The sequence below is a fragment of the Biomphalaria glabrata genome, chromosome 17, assembly GCF_947242115.1.
Source record: "Biomphalaria glabrata chromosome 17, xgBioGlab47.1, whole genome shotgun sequence".
In the NCBI taxonomy this organism is placed as follows: Eukaryota; Metazoa; Mollusca; class Gastropoda; family Planorbidae; genus Biomphalaria; species Biomphalaria glabrata.
The window spans coordinates 15,729,154-15,756,410 of NC_074727.1; the positions used below are offsets into that span (position 1 = coordinate 15,729,154).

General features: G+C 31.2%; 1 protein-coding gene across 2 annotated transcripts; it reads right to left on the reverse strand.

Moving 5' to 3' along the window:
* Positions 1-680: 680 nt before the first annotated feature.
* On the reverse strand, positions 681-27,174 carry LOC106069041 (WD repeat-containing protein 35-like). Of its 2 annotated transcripts, XM_056014909.1 has the most exons (33): positions 27,039-27,174; positions 22,896-23,013; positions 22,527-22,601; positions 21,279-21,371; positions 20,992-21,093; positions 20,823-20,902; positions 20,298-20,378; positions 19,250-19,415; positions 18,680-18,825; positions 17,758-17,883; positions 17,297-17,389; positions 16,850-16,909; positions 15,910-16,002; positions 14,725-14,921; positions 14,405-14,480; positions 14,009-14,062; positions 13,411-13,520; positions 12,847-12,988; positions 12,104-12,172; positions 11,528-11,656; positions 11,208-11,296; positions 10,786-10,903; positions 9,625-9,710; positions 9,111-9,261; positions 8,113-8,238; positions 7,642-7,704; positions 7,255-7,467; positions 6,280-6,414; positions 5,776-5,908; positions 5,052-5,138; positions 4,295-4,424; positions 2,536-2,604; positions 681-2,070 (listed from the first exon to the last, which is right to left on the reverse strand). In XM_056014909.1, the coding sequence occupies exons 1-33, from the start codon at positions 27,060-27,062 to the stop codon at positions 1,905-1,907; spliced, it is 3,600 nt and encodes a 1,199-aa protein (XP_055870884.1). In that variant the 5' UTR covers positions 27,063-27,174; the 3' UTR covers positions 681-1,904. The 2 variants fall into 2 exon arrangements, with proteins under 2 accessions (XP_055870884.1, XP_055870885.1); XM_056014910.1 differs by lacking the exon at positions 16,850-16,909 and having other exon boundaries at positions 27,039-27,141.
* Between the last annotated feature and the right edge of the window lie 83 nt (positions 27,175-27,257).

The following is a 27,257-nucleotide window of genomic DNA, read 5'->3' on the forward strand; positions in this document are numbered from 1 at the left end:
ATAAACAGCCCATGTATCACTAACATGACAATCACAATAGATGGCGCAAACTCTGCATTCAATTTTAACTAAATAACAATTGTTATGGTGATGCATGAACAATATACCAAAGTTGGAAAATAATGTGTACCGGTGTGTTTCACCTAGGTTTTCTTGGTATAGGTATCACCTAGGTTTTCTGTGTATATGTACCATCAAGGTTTTCTTGGTATAGGTATCACCTCGGTTTTCTTTGTATATGTACCATCCAGGTTTTCTTGGTAAATGTACCATCTAGGTTTTCTTAGTATATTTGTCACATAGGTTTTCTATGTAAATGTACCATCTAAGTTTTCTATGTATCATCTAGGTTTTCTTTGTATATGTATCATCTAGGTTTTCTTGAACAAACATAAGAAAAAAAAAATCTTTTAAAGTTATTCAAAAACTTATATAAGAATAGTCTTGGTACTTCTTGTAGAATACATGAGTTAAAACTGAATTTAAAATAAATTTCTAATAAGAAATATTTAAAAATAGTCATGATACTATTTTGCTGTAAACTAGAAATTACTTTTGCCAGCTTGGAAAATCCTTTAAAAAAAATCAAAGACATATTTGTTTGGTTTTATTGTGTGTAAAAATCAAAATGCTGATGTCACACACATTTATTGAAAAATTCAAATAAAACAAAAAGGCAGTTTCGGATTTTGGTGTCAAGATGTATACAATAATCACAGATTATAGATTTTTTAACATGTTAGCATTCTCATATCTGTAAATATGAATTGCATCCATTGAACAATAAAGGCCTACATATAATTTACTTTATTGTGCTCAATATCAGTTTATTTTTTTTGTCTTTTGCACCCAGAATCCCCACGCAATGAGAAAATGAAATTATGAACATTAATAAAAATATAAAATTGACATATAAACATGTACCATTTTATAAACATGTTCATAAATATTATTTCAATAATAGTTATTTTTATAACATTTTTAGAAGAAAAAAAACAACAACATTATGATCTTATTACACATACAAGTCAACAAAAAATATTGTAAAATAAAAATGGACGCAATGTTTTCAACATTTTTCAGATCTTTAAGAAATTGTTCATTCAGCTTTTCACATTTAATGCAATTAATAAACTAGAACATATTTTTGTTCATACCATTCAAATAATCAACGTAAAACGTAATCTAATCATCAATAAATAAATGAAGTATATGTTACTGCTTTTAGCTTTAAAAAGAGGAAAGAAATAATCCTTATTTCTTGTGACATTGAAGACATTCTATATGACAGATCATATAATGATATAACATTCAATAACATTTATAATGACAAATCAGCTGATGATATGATATGATACTTTACATGACATTTATTATGACAAATCAGATGATAGGACATTTTAAATGATATAATGCAGATTGTGCATCCCAAATTACTAGAAGAAGTAAACTTACCGTAAACTTCTTACTGGGAATGATTATGTTGAACACTTAATTTATGTGCTATCTTTAATCCCAGCTTTGTTGGGTTTATTTGGGTTTGTTTGGTTTGTCAACTAAATGTATGACATATAAGTGCAGGTATTGGATACATCATGCAATATTCTTTTTAAGTGGGAATTCCAAGCTTTTCAGATCATTATGTCACTAATCTCTAAGTGGTACTCTTCACAAGCACTTTTTAGTAAAGGCAAAAACTATAATTGGAAGTGGGAAAACCCAAATGAATCTATTAATTCACAAGGCCTTCAGAGGTTGCATACTTCAAGTCAAGTGAATTAGTCTTTTCTCTAAGTAATCAACATCACTTAACTTAGTTTGTATAAATAAAATTGGCTTTTTGTTTCTCATGTGAGCCTACTATATTCATACTTTAAACCAAGGCATGATGATATATTTATATTTTAAACCAAGGCATGACACAGCGGGCAGGACTTCCTGTGGGCTATTTCAGATTGGTGGGCTCTGTGCTTGCAGTTGCCACACATCCAAAACTGATATTCAAAAATGGGTCGGCCAGTAACTATGCAGGTGGGGTACTTTGTGTCACAACTTGGGCAGACAGTCATCCTGAAAAACAATATAGGATCAAAGAAATGTTTAAAGTTAACATTCCTTTTGTCCCTAATCTGTCTCCAAGTCAGTGTTGTGAATGGAATTAGCTTAAGTATTAATGAGGTGTTTTTAATGGAGTTTCAATAGTTTACTTGATGATTTCATTTGTAGTAATGCTTAGATATACAAAAAAATTAGGAGTTAATGCTAGAATAAATAATTAATGGGGCACATCACAAGCTAGAAAGAATGTTGTAGATAAAAAATGACATCATCATTAGACAAATGATCTGATCTTGTAATGTTTAACATGTTTATTATTGTACACTAGCAATAGCCAATATGACTAAATAAGTTGAGTAATAACAGTTATTAAGTGTCTACTTTTATAGAAGAAATTTCCAATGAGCATCCACTTCTACATCATTCTAGAAAGAGTGTCTGTCTATCTATTTGAATGGTAAGAAACATTGCACCTACCAGTCAAGCATTTGAGAACTGCAACTTGGACAATCTATTTTGTTGGCCCTCATGTCTTTAGGACTATGCCTGGTTAAGTAGAAAAACATTTTTTGTAAAGAAACAATCAGAAAAAAAGTGTTTAAATTTTCTTTAAAATCTTCTCTTTTTCTTATAAAAAATCTAATTATGTTTGGCTTTTCTAGGGAAAAAAAACATCTACTCTTGTTTCTTTTGTTTGCTAAAGTAAAGTTCCCCTTTCAGACCTTGTGATTTATAGGGCAGATGATGTAAAGGTCATCTGTTTCTGTGGCCTGTAGTTAAAGAGGGTGCCATAAGGCCAACACAACAACCAATCACCTTTACTTTTCCTCATAACTCAGAGGCGCCCAAAGATCCCATAATTAAAAATCCCAGTCTTTACCAGGATTTGAACACAGGACCCCCAGTTCAGAAGCCACTGTGCCTCCTTTGTTTGCTACGTTGATGTTAATAATTGTAAAGAGAGCCAGAAGCTACATTTAAAGCATTCAAATTTTAAATCACTGGATGGCTGCAAGTTTGTGTGATATGCGCTTGGACTGTCATCATGATGGGACCCAAGTTTAAACCCTGGCCACTGTCATCATGATGGAACCCAAGTTTAAACCCTGGCCACTGTCATCATGATGGGACCCAAGTTTAAACACTGGCCACTGTCATCATGATGGGACCCAAGTTTAAACCCTGGTCACTGTCATCATGATGGGACCCAAGTTTAAACCCTGGTCACTGTCATAATGATGGGACCCAAATTTAAACACTGGCCACTGTCATCATGATGGGACCCAAGTTTAAACCCTGGTCACTGTCATAATGATGGGACCCAAGTTTAAACACTGGCCACTGTCATCATGATGGGACCCAAGTTTAAACCCTGGTCACTGTCATAATGATGGGACCCAAGTTTAAACACTGGCCACTGTCATCATGATGGGACCCAAGTTTAAACCCTGGTCACTGTCATAATGATGGGACCCAAGTTTAAACACTGGTCACTGTCATCATGATGGGACCCAAGTTTAAACCCTGGTCACTGTCATAATGATGGGACCCAAGTTTAAACCTTGGCCACTGTCATCATGATGGGACCCAAGTTTAAACCCTGGTCACTGTCATCATCATGGGGCCCAGGTTTAAACCCTGGTCACTATCATCATGATGGGACCCAAGTTTAAACAATGTCCACTGTCATCCCTTTTTTTAAGGAACATCCAAAACTAATATAAACATAAATATTTGTTTTCGCTTGTAAGTATATTAAATATTTTGTTGAATCTAAGTTTTAATACTTATTGCAAACACAGATAACACAAATATTCTTAACTTTATAAGATTTTAATGTAATTACACACAAACAAATATGTTCTGTTGATTTTTTCTCCGAGTCAGTATTTTTCTTTAGTTAGTCACAATCATATCTACACATATTTTTAAACTTTTTTTTTGGTGCATTCAACAAATTTGGAAATCTTTTTATCATATATTGTTATATATATATATATATATATATATATATATATATATATATTGATATATATTTATCATATATGTATGATATATACATTTGTATATTTATAAAAAAAAAGAAACAATTATCTCAATTCAAATCACAATGAAAAGCAACCAAAGTTTCACTATCATAAGAGATTTTTCCCTTGAGGTTCTAACCTCTTTTATTGCACAAAAGTTTGAAAAAAAAACTAAGTCTAAGCCTAACCGAGTCTAAACCTAACCGTACTTTGTAAATATTTCCATGGCCAGTTCTTCAAAGTGTTGCTTTTGTTCTGCCGTCAGTGATTCCAGTGACTCCAGTTTGATAAATGCTTTGGAGCAGACATTGAAGGCACGATTGGCACATGCTGCCAGAGCTGAAAAAAATAAAGAACATCAAAGCAAGGAAAGTTATATTGATTTTGGTGTTGAAATTAAACGTTAACATTCAAAAACATTATAGAACACTGGCTGGTTATGTAATATGCCATGGGTTAATTTTATTTTCCTGGAATAGCATGCAGCCAATTTAAATACTTTGGTCATATAAATGCTATAGTGTTAACTAATTTTGAAAATTAAACATAGTTTAATGTGATAGAAAAGAATGTCTACTAGCTTAGTTTAAAGCACACTCAAGATATGGAAACCAAGTTAGTGTTCTGCTATCAGTTATTCCCCTTTCTTCAATGTTGTAATAGCAGGGACAGATGAAGCTGACACAAGACATAATCTAAGAATGATTTTTTTTTTAAATGTTCATATGTTGCTTCCGTTATATTTTAATTTATAAATTGCTTCAGCTTTATTTTAATTTATATATTGCTTCAGCTACATTTTAATTTATATATCGCTTCAGTTATATTTTAATTTACATATTGCTGCAGCTAAATTTTAATTTTTATATTGTTTCAGCTATATTTTAATGTACATATTCCTTCAGCTATATTTTAATTTATATATTGCTTTAGCAATTTTTAAAAATTATTTTTCTAATGACTCACCTAACAAAGAGTAAGTATTGACTGGGTCTATGACATCCTCAAAGTCTCTCAGATGGAGAGCAGTTCTCATAGCAGCATCAACATAGCCTAGAATAGTTGATGGAGTCAGAAGAATGTGTTAGAACAACACACAAAACACATTTCTTTCATGTTGTTACTGATAGTGATGCCAACCATAAAATGTATAAACTATAAATTTACAATGGAGCAACTGGTTAATTCAGTTTACTACATAACAGTAAAGTCAGTGCTAATATGATATTTTGGGTTTTAGGCACATCTGCACAATTAAGGCCATGCCGTGCCCTAAAGTCAGTGTTAACCAACAATTATAAAGATGAGTGCATCCTTAGGAAGAATAGGTCCAGCTAGGTACTGAAAAATGACCACATCCATAAAATTAGACAATATCAACTTTGACCTGCATAGAGAAAAAAACTAAAATCCTCTAACAGGACACACATTTTTAAATTAATATATAAGTGGAATAGAACCCCAAGAACTGGTTCTTTGAAGACAATGCTCCCTTCAGCTCAGCATCAAAAAACATGATAGAAGAAAGTTTTATGATGCCAAAAACCTAATTCCCTTAATAGTCTAAGGTTCTATAGATTGCACAAAGAAAAGATAGCAAATAGGAATTATTCATTTTAGTGAATGTTAGTGTAGCAATTACAGCAGTTAAACATTACAATATGAATTATATATTACTGGTTTGACCTACCTTCATGCAACTGCCTCTGGGCCAGGATATAAAAGTGATATGCTTCAGCTCCACGCCAGGCATTGTCTATGATGTTGGTGTCTGACAAGGCTGAAACATCTTCTTCTAAGAAACCTGCAAGAGCTGATGCAGCCTATATTTAAGAAATAGTGGAATGGATTTGTTTGGTTAAAAAGTTATTAAAAATGCAAACTTAAAAAAAAATGATTTTCTAGATGTTTATGATACAGATATTTAATAGACCATTTTTACTTTTAACTAACACAATCAATGAGCTGAGGGTCTCAAAACTTAGGTTATGTGGAGTACTGAAGTACTTAGTTGACTAGTTTAAAAACAAAAGGAGTTTTAAAGAAGTATTTATCAATATATTGAAGAAGAGGGTGATAAAAAAAAAAGAGACTAGAACACTAATAGTTTGAAAAGAAATGTGTACAAAAGCAGTCCTAAAATGAAAAGTCTAATCAAATGTAAATTTAAGATGATTTGATTTGAAATACTAACTTGTTTATTTTTCCCCTTGGCTCTGGAAGTTAATTTCATGGCCTCATGGTACTGTTCTACTAGCAGACCTCCCAGTACATACATTTTCTTGATGATCAAAGGATTCTTACGACTCTTCATCTGATCATTGGCAATCTAGGGAAAAAAATGTTCCAGAATTCAAGGCTTTAGATTTTTTTAAAAGTATGAATATAGTTATATTGTTTCATATAGATGTCAGGAATTTGTATAATGCCATCAATAGAATACATCTTTGGGAGTAAATTAATTATTTTCAAAAATGTGCATTATTTCAAACACAAATGTTATATGTTCAAAAGATAAAGTGCAAGGAAAAAAAAAGTCAATAAAAAAGCAGATGTTTAAACATATAAAGAATGTAATATTTATTTTAAGAATGTTTAATATTTACCCTTAATTAAACTATTTTAAGTTAGATTCTTATTCAGGGTTGATGCCCACACTTTTGGGATGCAGTGCAGAAAGCATTGTCATACATAGAAGATAAGGAGATAGTTTTAGCACATGTAAGATGGGGAAAATAAATCTCTGATGTTAAGGAGATAGTTTAGCACTATTCTAGCATATGTAGGCAAGATGGAGAGAAGTTATCTTTAAAGTTTAGTAAATTATTTAGCACTATTCTAACATAAATGCAATGGGACATGATGGCTGAGTGGTGAAGTGCTTGGCTTCTGAACCTGAGGTCCTGGGTTCAAATCTCGATGAAGACTGGGATTTTCAATTTCGGGATTTTTAGGTCGCCCCTGAGTCCACCCAACTCTAATGGGTATCCGACTATAGTTGGAGAAAGTAAAGGCGGTTGACATTGTGCTGGTCACATGACACACTGCTCATTAACCATTGACCAATGAAACAGATGTCCTTAACATCATCTGCATTATAGATCGCAAGGTCTGAAAGGGGAACTTTTTTTAACATAAATGCAAGATTTGTGAGAATATAAAAAATCACCTTAAACATCAGTTTGGCAGCATCCATGTAGTGGCCAGCTTTCCTGTACAGGGAGATAGCATCCAGCACTTTTTTCTTCTCCAGCAAATGTTGGGCATATTTGGCTAACAGCATGTCAATCTCTCTGACATTGTGGGCTTTGGCCAGTTCAATGGCTGTGTTCCATTGGTTCAAATGCACACAAGAGTCAATGGCTGCTTTCACTCGATTACACTAAAGCAAAAAACAGAATTCTTAACAAAACATATGCTATACTTATATTCTTATGCATAAGCAAGTTCATTGCTTATATTGTCTTAATATCAATATAATTTTTAAAAATATCAGCTATTAAAGTATAATGCTTTGAAATACAGCTTTGAATAAGACTAATAAAGCCAAAACTACCTTTGAGTAAGCTTCAACAGCTTGTTCAGATAAACCAACACTACTAAACATGGCTGCTATCTCCTTTATTCAAGAATTAGAAACAATATTAGTGTTTAGCTGAAACTATTGATTCTTGTTTATATAAAAAAGATATTTTAAAGAAAACAAAATATAGAGTTTTAAGAGATAATGTAAATAATGATTATTAAACCAAATATTTATTTTTAGTTCTTGTTGTAGTCTATCCACCTTTATTTTCACATGGAATCATTAGTTTTAGAAATATCAGAGTTCTAAATGTGGTGTGTGAAAAGTCTGTATAGATGAACATAACAAAAAAAAAAGAGGCTTCAGAAGTGCTGTTCAATTTTGATCGATTCTATGGAACACTTTAATGATACAAGAAAAGTAATGTATATAATAAAAATATTCATGCTAGTCAGAACTAGGAAAAATAATGGACATTTTAAAAAAAGTAATGACACTTACAGGCAGAAGTTTATGATTTTCTGGCAGTGTGTTCACCATGTTATGTAAGCCATTGTAATCCTCTAACATGTAATAACACTCTGCCAATCTCTCTTGATTACGTCCTTGTAAGTAATAGGTCACTGCCTGCAATGTAAATGAGGATATCATATGAGTGCACGCCACAATATCTGCTTACTACATAAAAGGAGATCTATTTAAAATAGGAACTTCAAAGACAAGCTTATAGCAAATTGCAACTGGTATCAGGAATGAGATAGGATTTTCACTATATCTTAAAATTTTGAAAAGGTGAATTTATAATTGTTTCATTACAGTATTTAGCAATAGGTTTCAATATTTTTTCCTTAGAGGTTTACACTGTCTGTCCCTGTTAATGGAACATTTTGGCGGAATGGTAAATAACTTGACAGCTAAAGTAAGGGTCTCATTTTAACATTCTGGTAATTAGACTGTTAGTTGTTTTTTTTTTGGAGGACGGTGGAAGGGGATGTAGATAGCATCTATTATGGAAATGGCTATTAAGTCCCAGCTGTGACCAACATATTTTCTCCAGATCTGATGGAAATGAAGCTTGTGTCACCTGAGGTTCTCATTTGACTACAATAGCAAAATAGACATCAGAATTTTCCACTTGTTAAGTTACAGATTCAAAGAGATTTACATATTTTAATTTTTTTTTTATGATATCCAAAAAGTTTTAAAAGCTACCTTTAAGTAATTATTGGCACCTATGTCTTTTGTGGAAAATAATTTATATTTTGTATTTTAAGATGAAATGATGCCAAATATATTATTTATGTCATTTTAATTATTCTATTTTATACTAAATTTAATTTGGAAATGTATACAATGGAAATACTTAGAACATTTAAATGATAGTGTGACTAAACCAAAGACTAGATAACTTGGAGCAATTGAAGAAAACACTGACACAAACAGCTTAAAATCCTGCAGCTCAGGAACTAAAGTTTAAAAGAAGCAGAGAAATGACTGACCTGACTCCATTTCTGCCTGTCTGCATAGTAATCCCCAACAGCATTCCAGGCTTCTTCTAGTTGAACATCATCTCCCCCTCCACCATTTTTAAGCAAATGAATCACATTGAACCAATCACCTAGCTTCTTTCTTAAGCTGACAGCTAAGTCTCTAAGTCAAACAATAAAGATAGTGGATATTGTTAGAGGGACTACAATGAATTTTGTTAGCCTTATTGAATTTTGATCCAGGCTGTTAGAGCAGGACAGATAGACTTTTCTTTACTTTAAGAGCAGGACAGATAGACTTTTCTTTACTATTACAGCAGGACAGATAGACTCTTCTTTACTGTTACAGCAGAACAGATAGACTATTCTTTACTGTTAGAGCAGGACTGATAGACTCTTCTTTACTGTTAGAGCAGGACAGATAGACTCTTCTTTTCTGCTAGAGCAGGACAGACAGATTCTTCCTCACTTATCCTAATTTTAATATATTTAAAATAATAAAATGAAATTTTATAAGTATGTTTACCTTCTGTCAATGTCTAAGTAAATTTTCTCAGCTTCATCAAATCTCCTGAAATAAGCAGCTACTTCTGCCTTTTTTATACTGTCATTCTAATAAGAGAATGGTGAGATTGAAAGCACTTAACAAATTCAATAACATTCAGAATGTTCACAAATAAAGTTAAAGTTTATTAGATTTACAAAATAGTTTTCTGGATAGTGATTTCAAATTGGTGACTAGAATTTTATCTAAATTTGATTGTGTTTATGTCACAGTCCAGTTTTAGAACCTCTGTGACATGAAGTGACACTCAGTCACCTATTGTAATATTCCGTGCTGGTAAGCACGAGAATGAGTTTAGGGACTCTAAAAATAAGGGTCAATGTTAATCAGTTAGTGAAGAACTCCAGCAGAGAGTGGATGTAATATAATTTTCTCTGCCTGTAATATGTATGGTGACAAGTTTGAGCAAGTGTTAACTTAAGAGATTTCTTTGGACTTATATTTTCATTGATGTGATTACTCTGTCTACATGGCATAAGCAGCCAGCATTTATTGGTTTATATTTTGTGATGGCTGAAGTCGCCAATATCTTTTGTGATCTATATTTTATATGTAATACAATTCTTGTCTGCTACAAGTGCGTTTATTAATAATTCGGAATGTTTGTGCTTGGAGAGTTCAGTACGTTAGTGTTCTCACGCACCTGCAAATCTAGTGCGTATGAGAAAGTATTTAATTTAAGAACATTACAGCCATACCAGAAGAGGTATCTACAACACCAGAGACATTCGCGTCATCACGCCTACAACTAGAAATAGGCAGTGACAGTTTAAACTATTAGGACTTGATTTCTAGTTTTGCTGGCAATTGTAAAAAAAATAAACAATTTAAATGGCTTATGGTGTACTAAATGGATATTTCTGCATTAGATGCCGTCAGACATTTTGAGAAAGTATTTCAATATATCAAATTAATTGCTTTTGCTGTTGTAACAATACAATTTTTTAAATTCTTTTCAAAAATAAATTTTCTATATTCACTTTCTTTGTTGCAAACCAATGAAATGACAAGAGGCCTAATGTTATTGCAAAATCAACTGAGAGTATTTGTTTAGCAAGAGAAAAAAATGTATGCTAAAGAGTGTAGATTTGCTTTAAAATTTAAGGTTACATATAAACTCACTTGTAAGTTGCCAAGTCTTTTAACAAACTCTATTCCTTGATAGTCTTTACATTTGACAAATGCTGTCTCAGCAACTTTTAAATTTAGCTGTTCTAATGAAGTCTCTGCCAATAGTTTCCTAAGCATTAAAAGCAAATGGAAAATATTTATTTAAGACAGAGTAATAATTATCAAACATAGATAGCTGTACAGCAATTAGAGAGAATTACTCCCATATTAAAATAATTCTGCATTTGAAAAAAATTAATTAATTGATAATTTTATTTAAAAATACATTCTATTTTGTAAAATACTACAAGTTGTAATTTGTTTTTTGTTTTTATGTTATTGACTATAAAATGTCTTCATAAAAAACAAAACTATAAGTTTGAAAGTTGTCAAGGCAGACTGTATTGATTAATACTATACAGTTTATGACTTACCATAACCTAGGATGAGGGTTATCCTCTATGAACTGCTGAGTCTCTGCGATGCCAACTTTTTCAAGCAGATTGCGAGTGTCTCTGAGTGACTATTGATGTATAGATGAAAAATAAAATATGTCCATTAAAGTGATGATTCAAAAAATTTTATGCAAAGAAGATGTTTAGAGCCTTTACTAATCCAATTGGTTTGGACTCTAAAAAAAATTATGGGTGCATTTTGTGCTTTTCTTTTTCAATATAGTAGAAGCATGCTAGGAGCAAATTTGTTTCAAATTCAAAATACATGACTTCTAATATAAAAAGAAAAGCAACACTACTTTGATCTCCATTTGAATAATATCATCTTTGGAAGGGTTGTCTGGGTCTTTCATAATCTCATCCAGTAGAACTGATTTGATCTGAAGGTCACTGAATTCACAGATGTATCCAGAACATTGGATAGGCTCCTGCAGAAAAAAAGCAACGGAACTGGATCTTATAGGCAAATTTCATCTTGGAGGGAGGGGGGGGGGGGGATATAACATTCTATAGCTGCCTGTCTCACTTTATTGTGTTCCATTACAGTTCCATAAAAAAAAGTACTTAATAGCACCACTACTATCATCATTTTTTATTTAAACTAATGCAGGGGAGATAAGATGTTGACTCTAAATCTCTAAATATTGTCAATTAAAATTCTTGTAAAGCTATTGGGGGGGGGGGGGGGATATAATATTCTATAGCTGCCTGTCTCACTTTATTGTGTTCCATAAAAAAAAGTACTTAATAGCACCACTACTATCATCATTTTTTTATTTGAACTAATGCAGGGGAGATAAGATGTTGACGCTAAATCTCTAAATATTGTCAATTAAAATTCTTGTAAAGCTATTAAATCATATTTGAAGACAAACCTCTGGATCTAAATTTCTAAAGATGTACATTCTAGTTTTCTCCATCACTGCAAACAATTCTGGGTTGTCCTGAAAAAAAAAAAAAAAAAAAAAAAATTCCAAAGAAATTGTACATATTTTATATTTACAAAATAAACTTTAAAAAAAAAATGTACATTTCTGTTGGTAGAATAGCTCTTGCATTAAAATATTTTCTATCTTGTTTATTTTTATTCTAAACACACTTAAAGAAGATTTGAAATGCACTGTATAATAATAATATTTCTTCTACAAACAATTATCATGATCATCAAACTATTTTATTGAGAGCCTGAGAGGCTCTAATCCTCTCTTGCAAAAGCTCTTGACAAAAACCTTGCTGTTATGCTTAGTGCTTGTGTGTCAAGAATTTGTGGATTTCCAGAGACGTCACCTGTCAAGATGGAGATCAGCAAGTCTAGGGCAGTTGAAAAGAATATAATAGACTGTTTCCTCTTACTCCCACCAGCAGGGGCACCATGAGTCATAGTTTGACCTGAGCCATGCTCTTTGCTTGCTCAGGCATGGGCAGCCTCCATCAGGGGGAGGTGTGGTCAGAGCACCTTTAACAGTGCTCCCAGACTGCACTAGCACTAAAACAATATTCCCATTTCTACAAATAATAGAAGACTATATATTTACAAAACAAATAGATTTAATTAAGCTTATAATGAAAAAAAACAACACATCATATAAAGAAAACTATGCATGAAAATTTTATTCACCTGTGCCCACTTCATATCCCAGACATCTTTTCTCTCAAACTTTGGATGCTCCCCTATTACTTCTTTTCCATCTGCATCAGCCACTCTTGTGTCAAGGTCGAAGAACGTCAATATGCCAGATGCATCTATGATGGCAACACGACTATTTATTTTTTATAATAAAAAAAAAAAGGAGAAAAAAAAGAAGAAAAAAAGTTATTAATGCAGATACATATGTCTAAATTTATGGGAAAAAAAAGGTGAAAAATTTAAATTCTTCTATTAAAAAACAAAACAAAATTTAAGCAGTAAGAAAAGAGGTTTTGACAAATTTCTTTTTACTCAAAATGAGGCTATAAAGTAAACGAAAAAAGCAAAGCAGGTATTAAAATAACAAAATATCTAAGCAGCAATGAAAGCCTAAAATTCTTTCTGTATTAGAAATAACAGATTAGTTTTATTCATATTTTCTCTAGCATAGTTTTATTCATATTTTCTCTAGCATTTTCCCTTTGTATATAAAAAAAAAATTATTTGTTTGTTTTATATTTAAAGGAAGTTTGTCTCATGCATGGCAAAAAGTACCTCGAAGTACAGTTCAGGCTCAACTGGTGTGGCTGGACAGACAAGGTATATTTGTGAGTCAGGGCAATCATAGGCAGTGAGTAGCGAACTAGAGCCCCAGACTCTCTTCCCTGTGGAGTCATCATTCAGATATGAAACAGAATTAGAAAGCATTGAACAGCTGCCAACTATGTAGAAACTGGGTGTGCTCAATGTTTAAATAATAAAGAGTTCAAGTACATAATTACATTTCAATGAAACAATATTTCCTGTTGTAACTTTTATGATTTGTTTTGTTACTTTAAAAAGATAAACTTGATGTTAACGATAAAATAAATATCAACACTAAAAAATTATTGCTAAATACTACATTTATACACCTTTTCAAAAATATGTATCAATTAAATTTAAAAAGTAATAATTAATATTATCAGAGGCCTGACACACTACATTAGAACAGCTGAAAAAAAATTTGTGAAATAAAATCTCAGAAACACGGAAATATAATGGTCAGTTTCTGTTAAGAAAGCATGGGTTCATCTTTAGTGTTTAAGTTTTCAATTCTCAAAACATAAAAATGTATGTCAATCTGTGTACAAATGTTGTCAAGATAACTCACCACTAATAGCGTCTTGTCTGAAGCACAAATACAACATATTTGATCTTTAGTGGACTGAGAATATAGAATATCATAGACATAAGTTTTAAGCATGGTCCTTATGATTTACTCCCCCCCCACCAAAAATATTATGCTTCTTTTTAAGAATGATGCATATATATATATTATATATATAAAAGAGTTTTAAAAGCCAATACACACAGAGAATTTTTAACATAAACAACTACATAATTTAATAGCTATTGCAAGAAAAAATAATTTTTAAGAATAATTATACAATTTCTATTTAATTTAATACTTATAGATCTAAATATGAACATTCATTATGTCATTGAAAAGTGATACAAACTGATATAGCACATTTAAAAAGTGTAATAGAATATCAACAAGACTTACTGTGAAAGCTCGTCTAAAGTCAATATCCTCTAATCCAGTTGCAGTGCCAGAAGGAATGTCATCAATGTGAACCAATCTGGCAAATACAACATTGTAACATGTTTCATTCACATCCTTAACAAAAGTAATTTCTTTTTAATTTAATAATTTTGTTTTGTTTTTTTTAAATACGCAATCCCTTTTAAAAAAAATATGTAATCTCAAAGAATGTATAGCTTATAAAATAAAATTTATTAACCATTTACATTTTATTTAAAAGAGCAATTTATTTTTCAAATTGTCTCCTTAAAAAAACAAAAAGCTCAAGATGTTTTGTTTACCTCTCAGTTCCTGCTTTGCGTTTGGATGCAATCTCCAAAGAAGCTAACTTTTTAGGATTCTTAAACTGCCAGCAGTAAAAGGCTTCCTTGCATGCACAGATAATCTGAGTCTTTGTCATACAGAGATATAAGGGCTCCATCTCTATATATTTAGAATCCAAAGGCGTTCCAATGGAGTTGCACAGGACAAGCACATACTGGAAGTTAACAAGCACATAGCTATCACTGTGTTACATTCACAAGGAAGTAATGATTGGTGACCTCACCTTAAACTTTCTTTACTAACTTTAATAAAGTATGTGACGGTAAGTTACAAATGTTGCATTCCTTAGCAAGCCAACAAGCACAAGAGAATTACTGGGCATTACATTAAACTAATATAACAAGACTATTCTTCTTCTTCTAGCCAGCTTTTTTCTGCCGAGCTGTCAGCTCTTTTTCAGACTGTGCCAAGGAAAAATAGTGTGCTGTTCTCTTCAGTTGTTCAGTACTGCCGTACAGTGTTGGTTATGTTGGGCTGAAATGGTAATAGGGTCTGCCTAAAGTGGATAGTGTGAAGGGGCCTGGATCCAGGATGTGACTATTCCACAGGGCATACCCAGGGCACAGTCCACTTTAAACTTTCTACTACAAAATAGCTATATTTGGATGGCAGAGAATGGACCATTGGCCAACCTCACCTTGTCCCATGAATATTCCAGTTACATTTTAGACCCAGATATTCTTTTACGTCAGTATTAGAGCAAATTGCCAAGACCAAAAACTTTCTTAAAATGTAGGGATTATATAAAAAAAAGCCTACACTAAACCACAAGACTTTCAAACAAATAAATCAATTTTAGATGTGGTTGTGGGATTGAACATAAATCAGAATTTTTAACGTTTGGGTTCGGGTATAGAGATGAAAATTCTGAGAGAAGTGTGGGAAAATGGTTAATTCAAACCAGGCTCCTTCTTGGCTTTTAATTCTACAGGGAAAAATGAATTTTAGCCAGACTGACTCAGTTGTTTTGTATTCTCATTCTAAGTGGAGGGGTGTTATTTAGTATTCCTGACATATTTTAGGAATAGCTAATTTAATAATTTCATAGTCATTGAGGTGACCACACAATACTCTCATAAACCATTTGTCACAATAAATGAGTTTAACTTTTCTACTTTTTAAGGACTAAAAAAAACACTAACCTGATTATTGGTATCCTCCCCTTTAGTTGCTAGACAGCAGAAATCTCCCCAAGCTGTTATGCCAGTTAAATTTTTAACATACTTTACAAATTTCTGTGCAGAAATAAAACCAAGGAGCATAAATATTTATACACAATGCAATGTACAATTATATGTAATAAAATTTAGACATTTAGAAAAATCAAGAGAAAGCATTGAAGACATAACTTAAACATAATAGTTGTCTTAAGACCTACACTTTAGGAATTTGGTTACAGCTAAAACAAGATGAAAAGGATGGTCCAAGATAGGGGACTATGAAAATCCGTTGTTGAATATCTGTACATCTATGATGCATTGGCTAAAGCTGCCCTAAGAAATTGTTATATAACTATATTGATTTGAACAATTTTTTTTATTAAAAGCTTAGACATTTTTACTTTTAAGATAAAAAGATGAAGTTTTATAAAGTTTTTGTTATAAAAAGACAAATTCTGAGGTGCTATTAGTTTCAAAATCTGAAAAAACAAATGTTTGGTACACTGAAATCAAATCACTAAAAAAACTCTAACCAAAACTAATGTATCGTTCTAGGACCTTTTTTTTCTAGAAATGTTCTCTCAATAATAGTTCTGATGTTTAAATAAATTGCACCTTTATTACCAACTCAATCTAGAAAAAAAACATAGAAACATAAATCTAAAATTTCTTCTGAAAATATTTTGAGTGCAATGTTAAAAAATGAAAACTAAAAAAGAAAAAAAAATTTCATAAAGAAAAAAAAGTTAAACAAAAAAAAATGTTCAAAGTTTAAACAAAAAAAAAAACAACAAAAAAAAAAACAAGAAGCCAAAAGTAATGGATGTAGTGTTAGATGATGTAGCTGCTGTTTCAGCTGTTCCTTAGTTGAACTACAAGCTGGCACACAAATAAACTGGATCCTGTCAACTCCAAAAGATACCTTTTTGTCAGTAACTATTCCATTGGCCACCCAAAATGGTAAAGCCGTTTCAGTCTGCTCCTAAAAATGTGCAGATGCAAGAACTTATAGACATAGAACCAAATACACAAGAAATTTGAGTCATTCAAGAAAGTAATTCACAATCAAGTAAACTAGTATTTGTTTTGCCATTCTTTTATTCTTTTAATTAAAAAAAAAAGATCAGCATATGTTTTTAAAGTTATAGTTTAGAAGTGTGACTTTTTTCTATTCTCACTTATAGTATAGAAAACTGAAATTCAGGACCAATTCATTGCAAGTGAAAAGTAGTCAATTATTTGAAACTTTGAAGTAAAAAGATAAGGATAAATGTAATGCTCAGCTGCATAGATCCATTTCTCTTCAGCAGAAGAACAAAAGAGTTAACTAATCATGTGTATTGATAGATGTGACAGTATAATTGCTTACCTCATTATTTTTTATATCCCAGAAAACTACACAGTGTTCAGGGCGATCAGGTTTGGTGTAGGAATACACAACTGTGTTAGTGCAATATCCCCACTGAAATGAGAACAATCAATTAATAACTAATCTTGTTCTTGTACATGAGAGTCACATTCATAAAACATTTTTAACATTGCAAAAAAATAAATGTTCACAAAAAAGAAATCTATTAACATCATACAAGTATATTATTTTGTTAATTATTATTAAATTATTTATATTGAATATTATATTAAATATTTTATTTATTTATTTTTTTTTTTTGCTTTCTTTTTTGTTTTATAAATAATAAAACCTGTAATTTTTTTTAAAGTGTTGTTGAAAAATATTTCCAGAAAAAATCTGTTCATTCTATTTCTTTATTGGCCCAAAATGTTTCAGGAATAACCTTACACTGTATAAATAGATAAAAATAGGGAGCAAACCTTATAGTCCAGTCGGATATTGGCAAAGTAAATAAAACTGCCAACAGCCAGAGCAACTCTGAGACTTCCACCTTCCCAAGAACAAGATGACATTTCATTTCCAGGAACTTTTAAGATTCGTAAATGCTGATTGAAATAAAAAAGTTAGCACGTTTGTCATTATTTCATATATGTCATTAATATTTTGAGCAGTTGTCACTGAGAAAAGCTGATATTATTTTTGTGCTGTATGTCTGTCCACCAATCTTTTACATTTGGAACTCAAAATATACAAAATTTAGTTTCACTATCACCTGCAACAAGGTGCAACTAAAAACAAAACCTTTTATTTAAATATGCAAATTTTTTTTTTCATAGGGATACAGGGTACAAAATAAAATTAAAAAAATGATTTCCGTGTTTGATATTTGTCAAAGAAATTTATTATTATGTGTATTTAGGTGCAGATACCTTTGTTCTTCCAAAATTATACATACTTTGTTATTTAAGTACCAAGTATGCATATTGGATGAACATACATATAAGTATCTATTATAACAAACTAGAAATATATATGTGTTTCTGTGCACTGTAATTTGTGAGTATGACTGACCTATAGCAATTGCTCACATTATGTTTTTTTTTTGTTGATTATTTTAAATAAGAAGCAATGTGTGTTATTGCTATATACTTTGAGAAAAGAGAGACTATTTCTTATAAGAAATGTAATATTGTTCAAAGTGAGTTAATGATGTAATATCTTTTCATGGGATAATATAATAAAAATGAATTTATATTTAGTTTGTTCAAGTTGATTATTAGGTTAAATATGATAACAAAACAAAAACAAATTAAATGTGTAACAAAATGTAATCATTTTGTGCCTTATTGAATATTTACACTTTTATGTTTCTAATAAAAAATCCCCATGTCTATAACTTACCTCCCCATATGGTGTGTAAAAATGAACAACATTGATGCTCTTCTCTTGACCACCTGTAGGCTGAGCTCCAGCAATGGCTAGGATTGATCCAGTATGATTCCAAGCTATCTGGGCAATATGAAGCCCTGTGTCCACCATGATAGGTTCTTGGTTAGGAGAAAAAAGGAAATAATGCAATACAACATTGTCAATGTTAATAAACTCTAAGGATTATTTTACATGTTACAAAATTTTTATATAGATCTATATGTTTATATTCTATTGTTAACTCTGACACTTTTGCAACCGTATATTTCTTGAATTTACAATAGGACATTTTTTTTCTCTCCTCTATTTATTTTTCATGCATAGATCATAATAGGCAAGTTCAAGCAAAACTGATTAGTATAATCGAATTTATTAAATTAATCCTAGTAAAACTTTAAATGTGTAAGATTTATGGTATGCTAGTGAATAAGTACAATCCACTTTTATTTGGATTAAATTTTTCTGAAAAAATGTTGGTAAATATCAACAAAAAAAATTTCCCCCAAAAATTTGAAATGTATGTCATCTTTTAAAGTTATATACCTTCATCAATTTCATTTCTCATGATCTGACATCGACCATTGTCAAAACACAAAGCTAATGTAGGGCAGTTAGGCTCCAGGTAGCCATAAAGTCCATTATACCATTCCAATCCTGCTATCTGTATAGCTCCAGTTACATTGGCCAAACAAAGAATTTTCATTTTGCTCTATTAGGGGAAAAGATTTGCAGTTTAAAAAGAAGTAAAAAAATAATATATGACATTAATTTAATGTGTCAATAGACTAAGCCAAATCTGATGAAGAATGAATGTTAAACCAAGAATATATTTACAAACTGAAAATTAAATTTAAAAAATAACAACACAAGCTTTAATTAGGTAATTATGTTGACTAAAACATTCATTGGGTTTAAAAAAAACTATTTGATAAGAAAGATTATTATTCTCCTAAGCTATGAGAGATAGATTTAAAAAGAATCAAGGGCTATTGTTATTCAATAAAAAGAATACAGTGGAATAGTCAAAAAATTTCCAGTTGCCCTTTCTTTGTGGCGTCAAACATGCTTTTTAAATTATTGTTATGTTTTTTGCCTTGCTAGAATTTTATTAGATTTACTTACAATATTATCAGTGGCATAGCTATGGTGGGGGATGAGGGTCTTTGAAAATCCTACCGCATCCCCAATTAAAGGGGGCTCCCAAAAGAGTGTTCGAATTTTGCTTGCTTACATTAAATATTACGCCATTATCTCATGACATGATGTCAAATGTCAAAATGCAGGGGCCCCTAAAGAGGTCAAGGCCCATGGGCCCCCAAAATGATGACAAATCCCTAGTTATGCCACTGAATATTATATATTGGTATTATTTTGTTAATACTGTACTTCTACTGGGGTAAGCACATCTTTTTAACCAGGTGATAATAACAATTGTAAAGTGCATCTATTTCTCAATGTCAAAAACATCTTTATTGTTAATATATTAATATCTAGCATTGGGTGCTGCAATATACACTCTGAGAAAATTAGTTGCTCAATTGTTTTGTAATAAAAATTTGAACAAATGACAGGACAAATATTTTTAACTCACAATGAAGTTTCCACCATTATCAAATATTTGCACTTCACCATTAGCGATGCCAAACAAGATTTTCTTTCCATCGGGTGACCACTGGGGAAAAAAATAATTACACAACTTTAATTTATTTTCAGATTCATAGTTGCCAAATTTTGTTGCATTTCAATGTATGACTTTAAGTAATCTGCTTGGAACTGAATTGAGTCTTATGACATGCTTCTTTAACTTTGTAATACTCAATTAACTTTTTCTATCACAATAAATTACTCAATTCTTTAAGTTTTGATAGCAGGTTTACAAAGATCTAGTTTTAGTATTATGAAATCAATGTTTTAGATACCCTTAGTTTATAAGGATATAGTTTATTACAGTTTACTGTTCATGTATGAATGATATGAATTCAACTTTCATCTAAACCAAAGGTTTAGTTTTTTTTTTTTTAAAGGGTGAACTATATAAACATTGATCATTTTAAGTTGCTTATTGACCGGAACATGTGAAAATAAGAAACATGAAATAAAACTATATTCTGCTCACTTCAACACAAGCCAAGTGAAGAGATTTTAATTCTTTGCCCCAAATTCTGTTTCCATCCAGTGAGCCCACAATAACAGCACCTGAAACCAAAATGAGAAAATAATGAAAGCAATGTGAGAAATAATAAATCTAGATGCATCTGTTCAAATTAAGCAGTAACACTACTTACCATCTTCATAAACTATGCATATTTTCTGACCATCTGAAGTCCATTTCATCCCTTTAACAACTGACTTGTTTCGGTTGTTGATCATTTCTTCATACCAGGCTCCTATGATTAAAGATTAAAATCAACTAAAATAAATACCAGAACTTTTATTATAACCTTTTTAAGGATTATTTCTTTATTCAATTTTCTAATTTATTAAATGTTTTTGCGACTTTGTAAATTAAAGTCAAATTCACATGAGCCAGTTATATTTTTTTTTATGCATAATTATTGAGCTTTTTGTTTACCTTTATAAAGTGTCCAGACAATAATAAGTCCATTTTGATCACTAGTAGTCAGTTTCTGGTGTTGTTCATTCCAGGCCACAACCTGAACAGCTCCTTATAATACCCAATTCAAGGGGATTAAATAAAAATAAGATTTGTTTTTTAAGTTAAAAAAATCAATTTCTGACAATAAATATGACCACTAAGATACAATATACTTTTATTCACATTTCAACACATCTAATTTACATTTGATCAAATTGTATGTAAACAAATAAAGTAATACATGTTTGTCAGGAAAAGATTCTTAAAAAAATATATATTTAATAATACATTTCCTGCCCACCTCCATCACCTGCTGCCCTGGATGACATTTGGGCTAGGGGAACATGGAGAACAAACAAAACAGTAGAAAAGTTCTTATCATTGTTCTCATGCATATATCAAGTCTCAAATGATACAGAATAAATAAAAAATTTACTTGTTTTTAGTGACCTATCTAAAAGATTTGAGTGTTCAGATCTTTTTCACTCTCCCTTACATATATTATAATAATTACCATTACTATAGATGGGTGAAATTTCACTTTCAGACCTTGCAATATATAGGGCAGATGATGCAAAGGTCTTCTGTTTCTGTGGCCCATGGTTAAAGAGGGTGTCATGTGGCCAGCACAACCACCAACTGCCATTACTTTTCCCCAACTAGTTTCAGCTACCCATTAGAGCTGAGCAACCAAAAATCCCTAAATAAAAAATCCCAGTCTTCACCAGGATTCGAAGCTTTACCGCCAAGCTACTGCGCCTCCACTACAGATGGTTAGACTTAGAAAAGTTTAAAATTTTAATAATTAAAATGCAGAAGATGATATAAAGCTTTGCCATCCAATTCCACACTTAAGAATTATTCTCTATTTATTATTGGTTCACAAGTCCTTTGTGATTAATCTACTTAAAATGTCTAATGTCAGAGGATGGAATTAAAGGGAAAGCACCTAGAGAATGCAGTATATAGTTACTTGAGTTGTTATGAAAAATTTTAAAAACAGCTTATACCTTAATTGGGCTAGAAAAATAAAGTAGCACCATGAGTAATATCACAATGGTATTTCATAGTTTTGAAGATGTTATCAGAGATTACTTATGTAACTAATGTTTTCTTTTTTACTGAAGATTCTTATTCAATTTCAAATCAACATTTTGCATTCTAAATCATTAGTCTACAGTGGAAACAAATTTCTAGAGGTCATTATAGGGTAAAATGGCATACCAGTATGTCCTTCTAAAGACTGATTCATAGATAAATTACTTGGAGCAGCAAGACCTTTGACTTTAGAATCATTTCCTGAAAATATTAACAGGTATAAAAATAAATATTTGTCACTACATTAAAAAGAAGAACTTTTATACAATTTATAAAGATATAATTAGTTATATTAAGAAAAAAAAAAACAACAGATTATTTTGCTAGTTTTTCTTTCTTACAAAGGTATTTATTAATAGATATTATTTATTGTTTTGTATTTTATGTAAAACTTGTGCAATAATATAAACTTTGAAATTCCGATGAAAAAAAGGGCATTTTTATGCATTAATACATCTAGCCTATAACAAATATTAGCTAAACTTTATGACCAACCTGTTTGCGCTTCAAGTTTGACAACTTTGAGCAAGCCTTCTTCACCACCACAGGCTATGTAACCATGTTGTCTATTCCATGAAACACAGTGTAGCCGAATATTGTTAGGAATTGCAATCTGGATGAAAAATATTAGAGCTTAAAATTAATCTGCTAGATAGCCAAAGTGATGTAAAAACAAGTCACTATTAAGTTCTATATTTACTAGATTTAGTAATTTTGGTATGGGACTACAGACAATGCTATAGCCTAAGAAAATGCAACCACAGCAACCACAAACAAGCATTATATAAATTAAATCTGGTCTATAGTATATTACAATATGAATTATAAATACTTCTCAAAGTACTTACTCAGTGTCATATTTACTTCACTACTTACACTCACTATACACTAGATTAGATCTAATCAATATTATTTAGATCTAAATAGATTCTACTCTACTTTGCAACTCTAGTGACAAATTTAGAAACTGACTGGTCGAGCGGTTGGTATATCTATTATCTATATATATGCTTCAGACAGCCATTACAATGGTCCCAATATCAAACCCATCCCTCAAGAGGCCTGAGAACTGAGCTGGAGGAGGACTGAGCCTCAACTGAGGAGGATTGGGCTAGGATGTAGCAATCTTCATTTCTGAAGGAACATCTGAAACACTTGACAAGAATTAGATCTACTGATCTAAGATCTACTCATAGACAGGGTTAGTAGTACTTTTTCATGACTAAATTGTATCAGATTTTAGGAGTTTTTTTTTTATTATCTATATTATAAAGTAGAATGTGAGGTGTATGTATGTATGTTACTTATAGACATCAAAACCGCTTGACCAATCTTGATAAAACTTGGCAGGAATGTTTCTTGGGTACCAACTTAGACCTTAGTGTATGTATTGTAGCCCTAAAGCAAATGTAAGACCCTAAAAAAAAAAATAATGTTGTCCGACTCTATTACAGCTATAGTATTTTATGGATCTAGGCCATGTCTACAGTGTTGACATGAGAAAAGATCGAAAGGATTTAGACCTAGATCTAATTTTAAGAAATACACTTTGTGCACATAGTTTTTTACTTTGACACATGAAAATACAAAAGAAGGTCCGTTATTTCATTATATAATAAAATTAACCTTCAAATTTGTGTTTCAAAAGCATTTTTTTACATTAATTAGTTCCTTATATATGTAACTACAGATTTCCTGACGAACATTATTTCATTAGACAATACCGTAATGAATCGCGTACTAAAAATAAATTCGTTTAATTGTTTATTTTATAATCCCATCCCTAGATCTAAAACTCTAATTCAACTCTAAGTCTAAGATGATAAAACTTCTCTTCGCACAGATAGTTTTATACTTTAACACACGAACATACTAATTATAGTCCATTCATTTCATATTTTGATCAAATAAACATTCAAATTTGGTTTTCTAAAGCATTATTTTTAAGAGACTACATTTGTTTACAAAAGCTGCGAAGCCGAGTTGAGATAGGATATATATTCATTCATGAATCGCGTACTAAAAATTATTTCGTTTAATTGTTCACTTTATAATCCCATTCATTTAACAAAGCTATCGCTCTTTTCGTTTTTAATAGATATGAATGTATCGGCTTTGGGTAAACCCATTTTCGTAAAACTAATTTTATTTTCGTAGCGAAAGAGAAATAACGTGAAAGGATCATTAGCTAAGTATCTAAATCCAATCCACTACATTAGTAAACACAAACATAGACCCGCAGGCCGCGGGTAATGCCAGGCTAGTTATATAATATATTATATATATATATATATATATATATATATATATATATATATATATATATATATATATATATATATATGAATGATACAATGAAAAATGTAGATAGATAGACACTATATTAATAGAGTATATTATATATAATAGATATTTCTAAATTTAGATCTAGATCTAAGTCACTAAAATTCACTGACTTTTCACGGTTATGTGTAAACTATCTTCACTAGGTTCTAGATTTAGCATTAAATATATCTAGATCTAAGTAATTTAATTAACCAAAATTCACTGAGTTTACAGATTATGTGCAAATCATCTCCACTATATAGATCTAACATATTATATATTTAGAATTTAGATTTAATCCAAGTCACTTAAGTTTATGGACTTCTAATGGTTAATGTGTGTAGCATCTTCACTAGACACTAGACTTAGTTAGACACTAGTCAATAAAATGTGACTCTAGAGATCATTAAAATAAATATGCCTATAACTGTATAAGAGTATAGTATAGATCTATACTCTATAGGCAGTATACTGAGTATAGGATAGCCTAGGCTAGGCCTAGATCTAGAGTCTAGTAGTCAAGATCAGATCTAGATAGATCATCTAGAATGACATCAGTGATCAGGTCTACTTGTCACTACACAGATACACTACTAAGTGACTACTACAGTAACAGTTCATGATCTAATCTAGAACTATAACTAGTATAATTATAAATCTAGGTAGGCCTTGTTGTCGACTCCACCTAACTAAATCACTATAGTTAGTAGGCCTAGTGAGTGACCTAGTGACTAGTCAGTTAGTCTAATTTTTTTTTACTAAGTAGAAATAGAATTATTACTAAACTACCCCTAACTAAGAATAGAACTCTAAATAATTTAGTCTAGGTCTATAGTTTCTCAAACTTTTTTGTCTGCCGGCACAGTAAAAAAACTACAAAAATTTCATGGCACACCAAGAACAACAGTTGTTTTATAATAAAAAGAAAAAAAAGATTTGACCTGTTTTTAAGTATTACATTCAATGTGAAGGATGTGCCTGTTTTTTAGAGCAAATGCGATCTAATGGAGGCTCCAAAGTCGAGAAACAAACTCGGATTTCATCGTCTTTTGTAAGAAGTCTCTTTCTTTTCTTAGACTTGATTTCAGTCAGTACTGAAAATCCAAACTCACAAAACCATGAAGATGCAATTATTTTGATTGCTTTCAAACTGATTGCAGGATATAAATTGTTGATTGAAATCCAAAACACATCAAGGCTTTTTGTAAGTTTCTTAGCTTGCCCTGATGTTTTCAAAGTATTCCTTGGGTTGCGCTTTTACAGCTGGATGTTTTGTTTTAAAGTATCTCTTTAATTTGCTTGGAACAAGCGCCTCATTCGACAGAATTGCATTGCAGATCAGACAGAATGGCAATGGAGAATCTTCAGGTCCAGAAGATATGAAACCATATCCGATGTAATCTTCTTTGTACCTTCGTTTGGTTCCTTGCTTTTTATTTAACGCTTTCACAGTTTTATTCTTGCTAACGTATTTCTCCATGGATAACAATGAATAATGCTTAGTAATAATTTGTTAAAATTAGCATACACCTAAACAATTTACATGAAACATCTCTTATTATTATCATTGCCAATTCAAGAACAATAGTACTATTATAGTGGAAAATTCCACAATAGCTAACACACCTTTCTGTCAATATCGAGCGATCTATAACTATTGCAAGTGGGGATGTTATCGCAACATAAAATAAAAATGTAATAGTAAGCAGACCTGTGTAACGCTGCACGTGTGGCATTCTGAAAATTCCCGCAGCACATCTGCAAATCTTCGGCGGCTCTCTAGTGTGCCGCGGCACACAGTTTGAGAAACACTGGTCTATAGGTCTAGAGTGAGTTGAGTGATAAGTCAAGAGTCTCAGACTAGAGTGTCACTAGACTGCGTCTAGTCAGTCTAGAGACAGAAACACTAGCTAGTGACACTAGTGAGTGACTAGTGTGACTAGAGTTACTAAGAAGAGTTCTAATTCTAGATTTAGATCTAAATGTAAATCTAATCTAGATGAGATCTATGTCTATAATATTAGTATAAATACTATAAATAATCTAGATTCTAGTATTATACTAAGTATAGACTATACTATAATAATAAATTATAGTATACTGTATTATTTGTATAGATCTAGTACTAATAGTAGATCAGATCTAGTCTTGACTTAAGACACTTAAGTCTATTAAGTCTATATTATAAAATATTATTATAATTTATATATTTTATCTAGATCTAATAAGCCTTCGTGCACTAAACATTTTAGATCTAAGGTTATATTAGCCTATATTAGGTAATATTAAATAAAAGTTTGATCTATATTTTACCTTCTTACTAAGATAGACAAACATTTCCAATAGATGCTAACGTTCACGGTTTAATCTGCACACAATTTCATTGTGGTATCACAGGTAAACAATCTCATTTTATTGGTCTCGGAATGTCTCGCTTGCCAGATATTTTACCAAATGGTAAGTTACATTAATTTTTTTAAAATATTTTTTTAATATAAAAATTGTATTTAGATTTTTTTCAGATTTTATTTT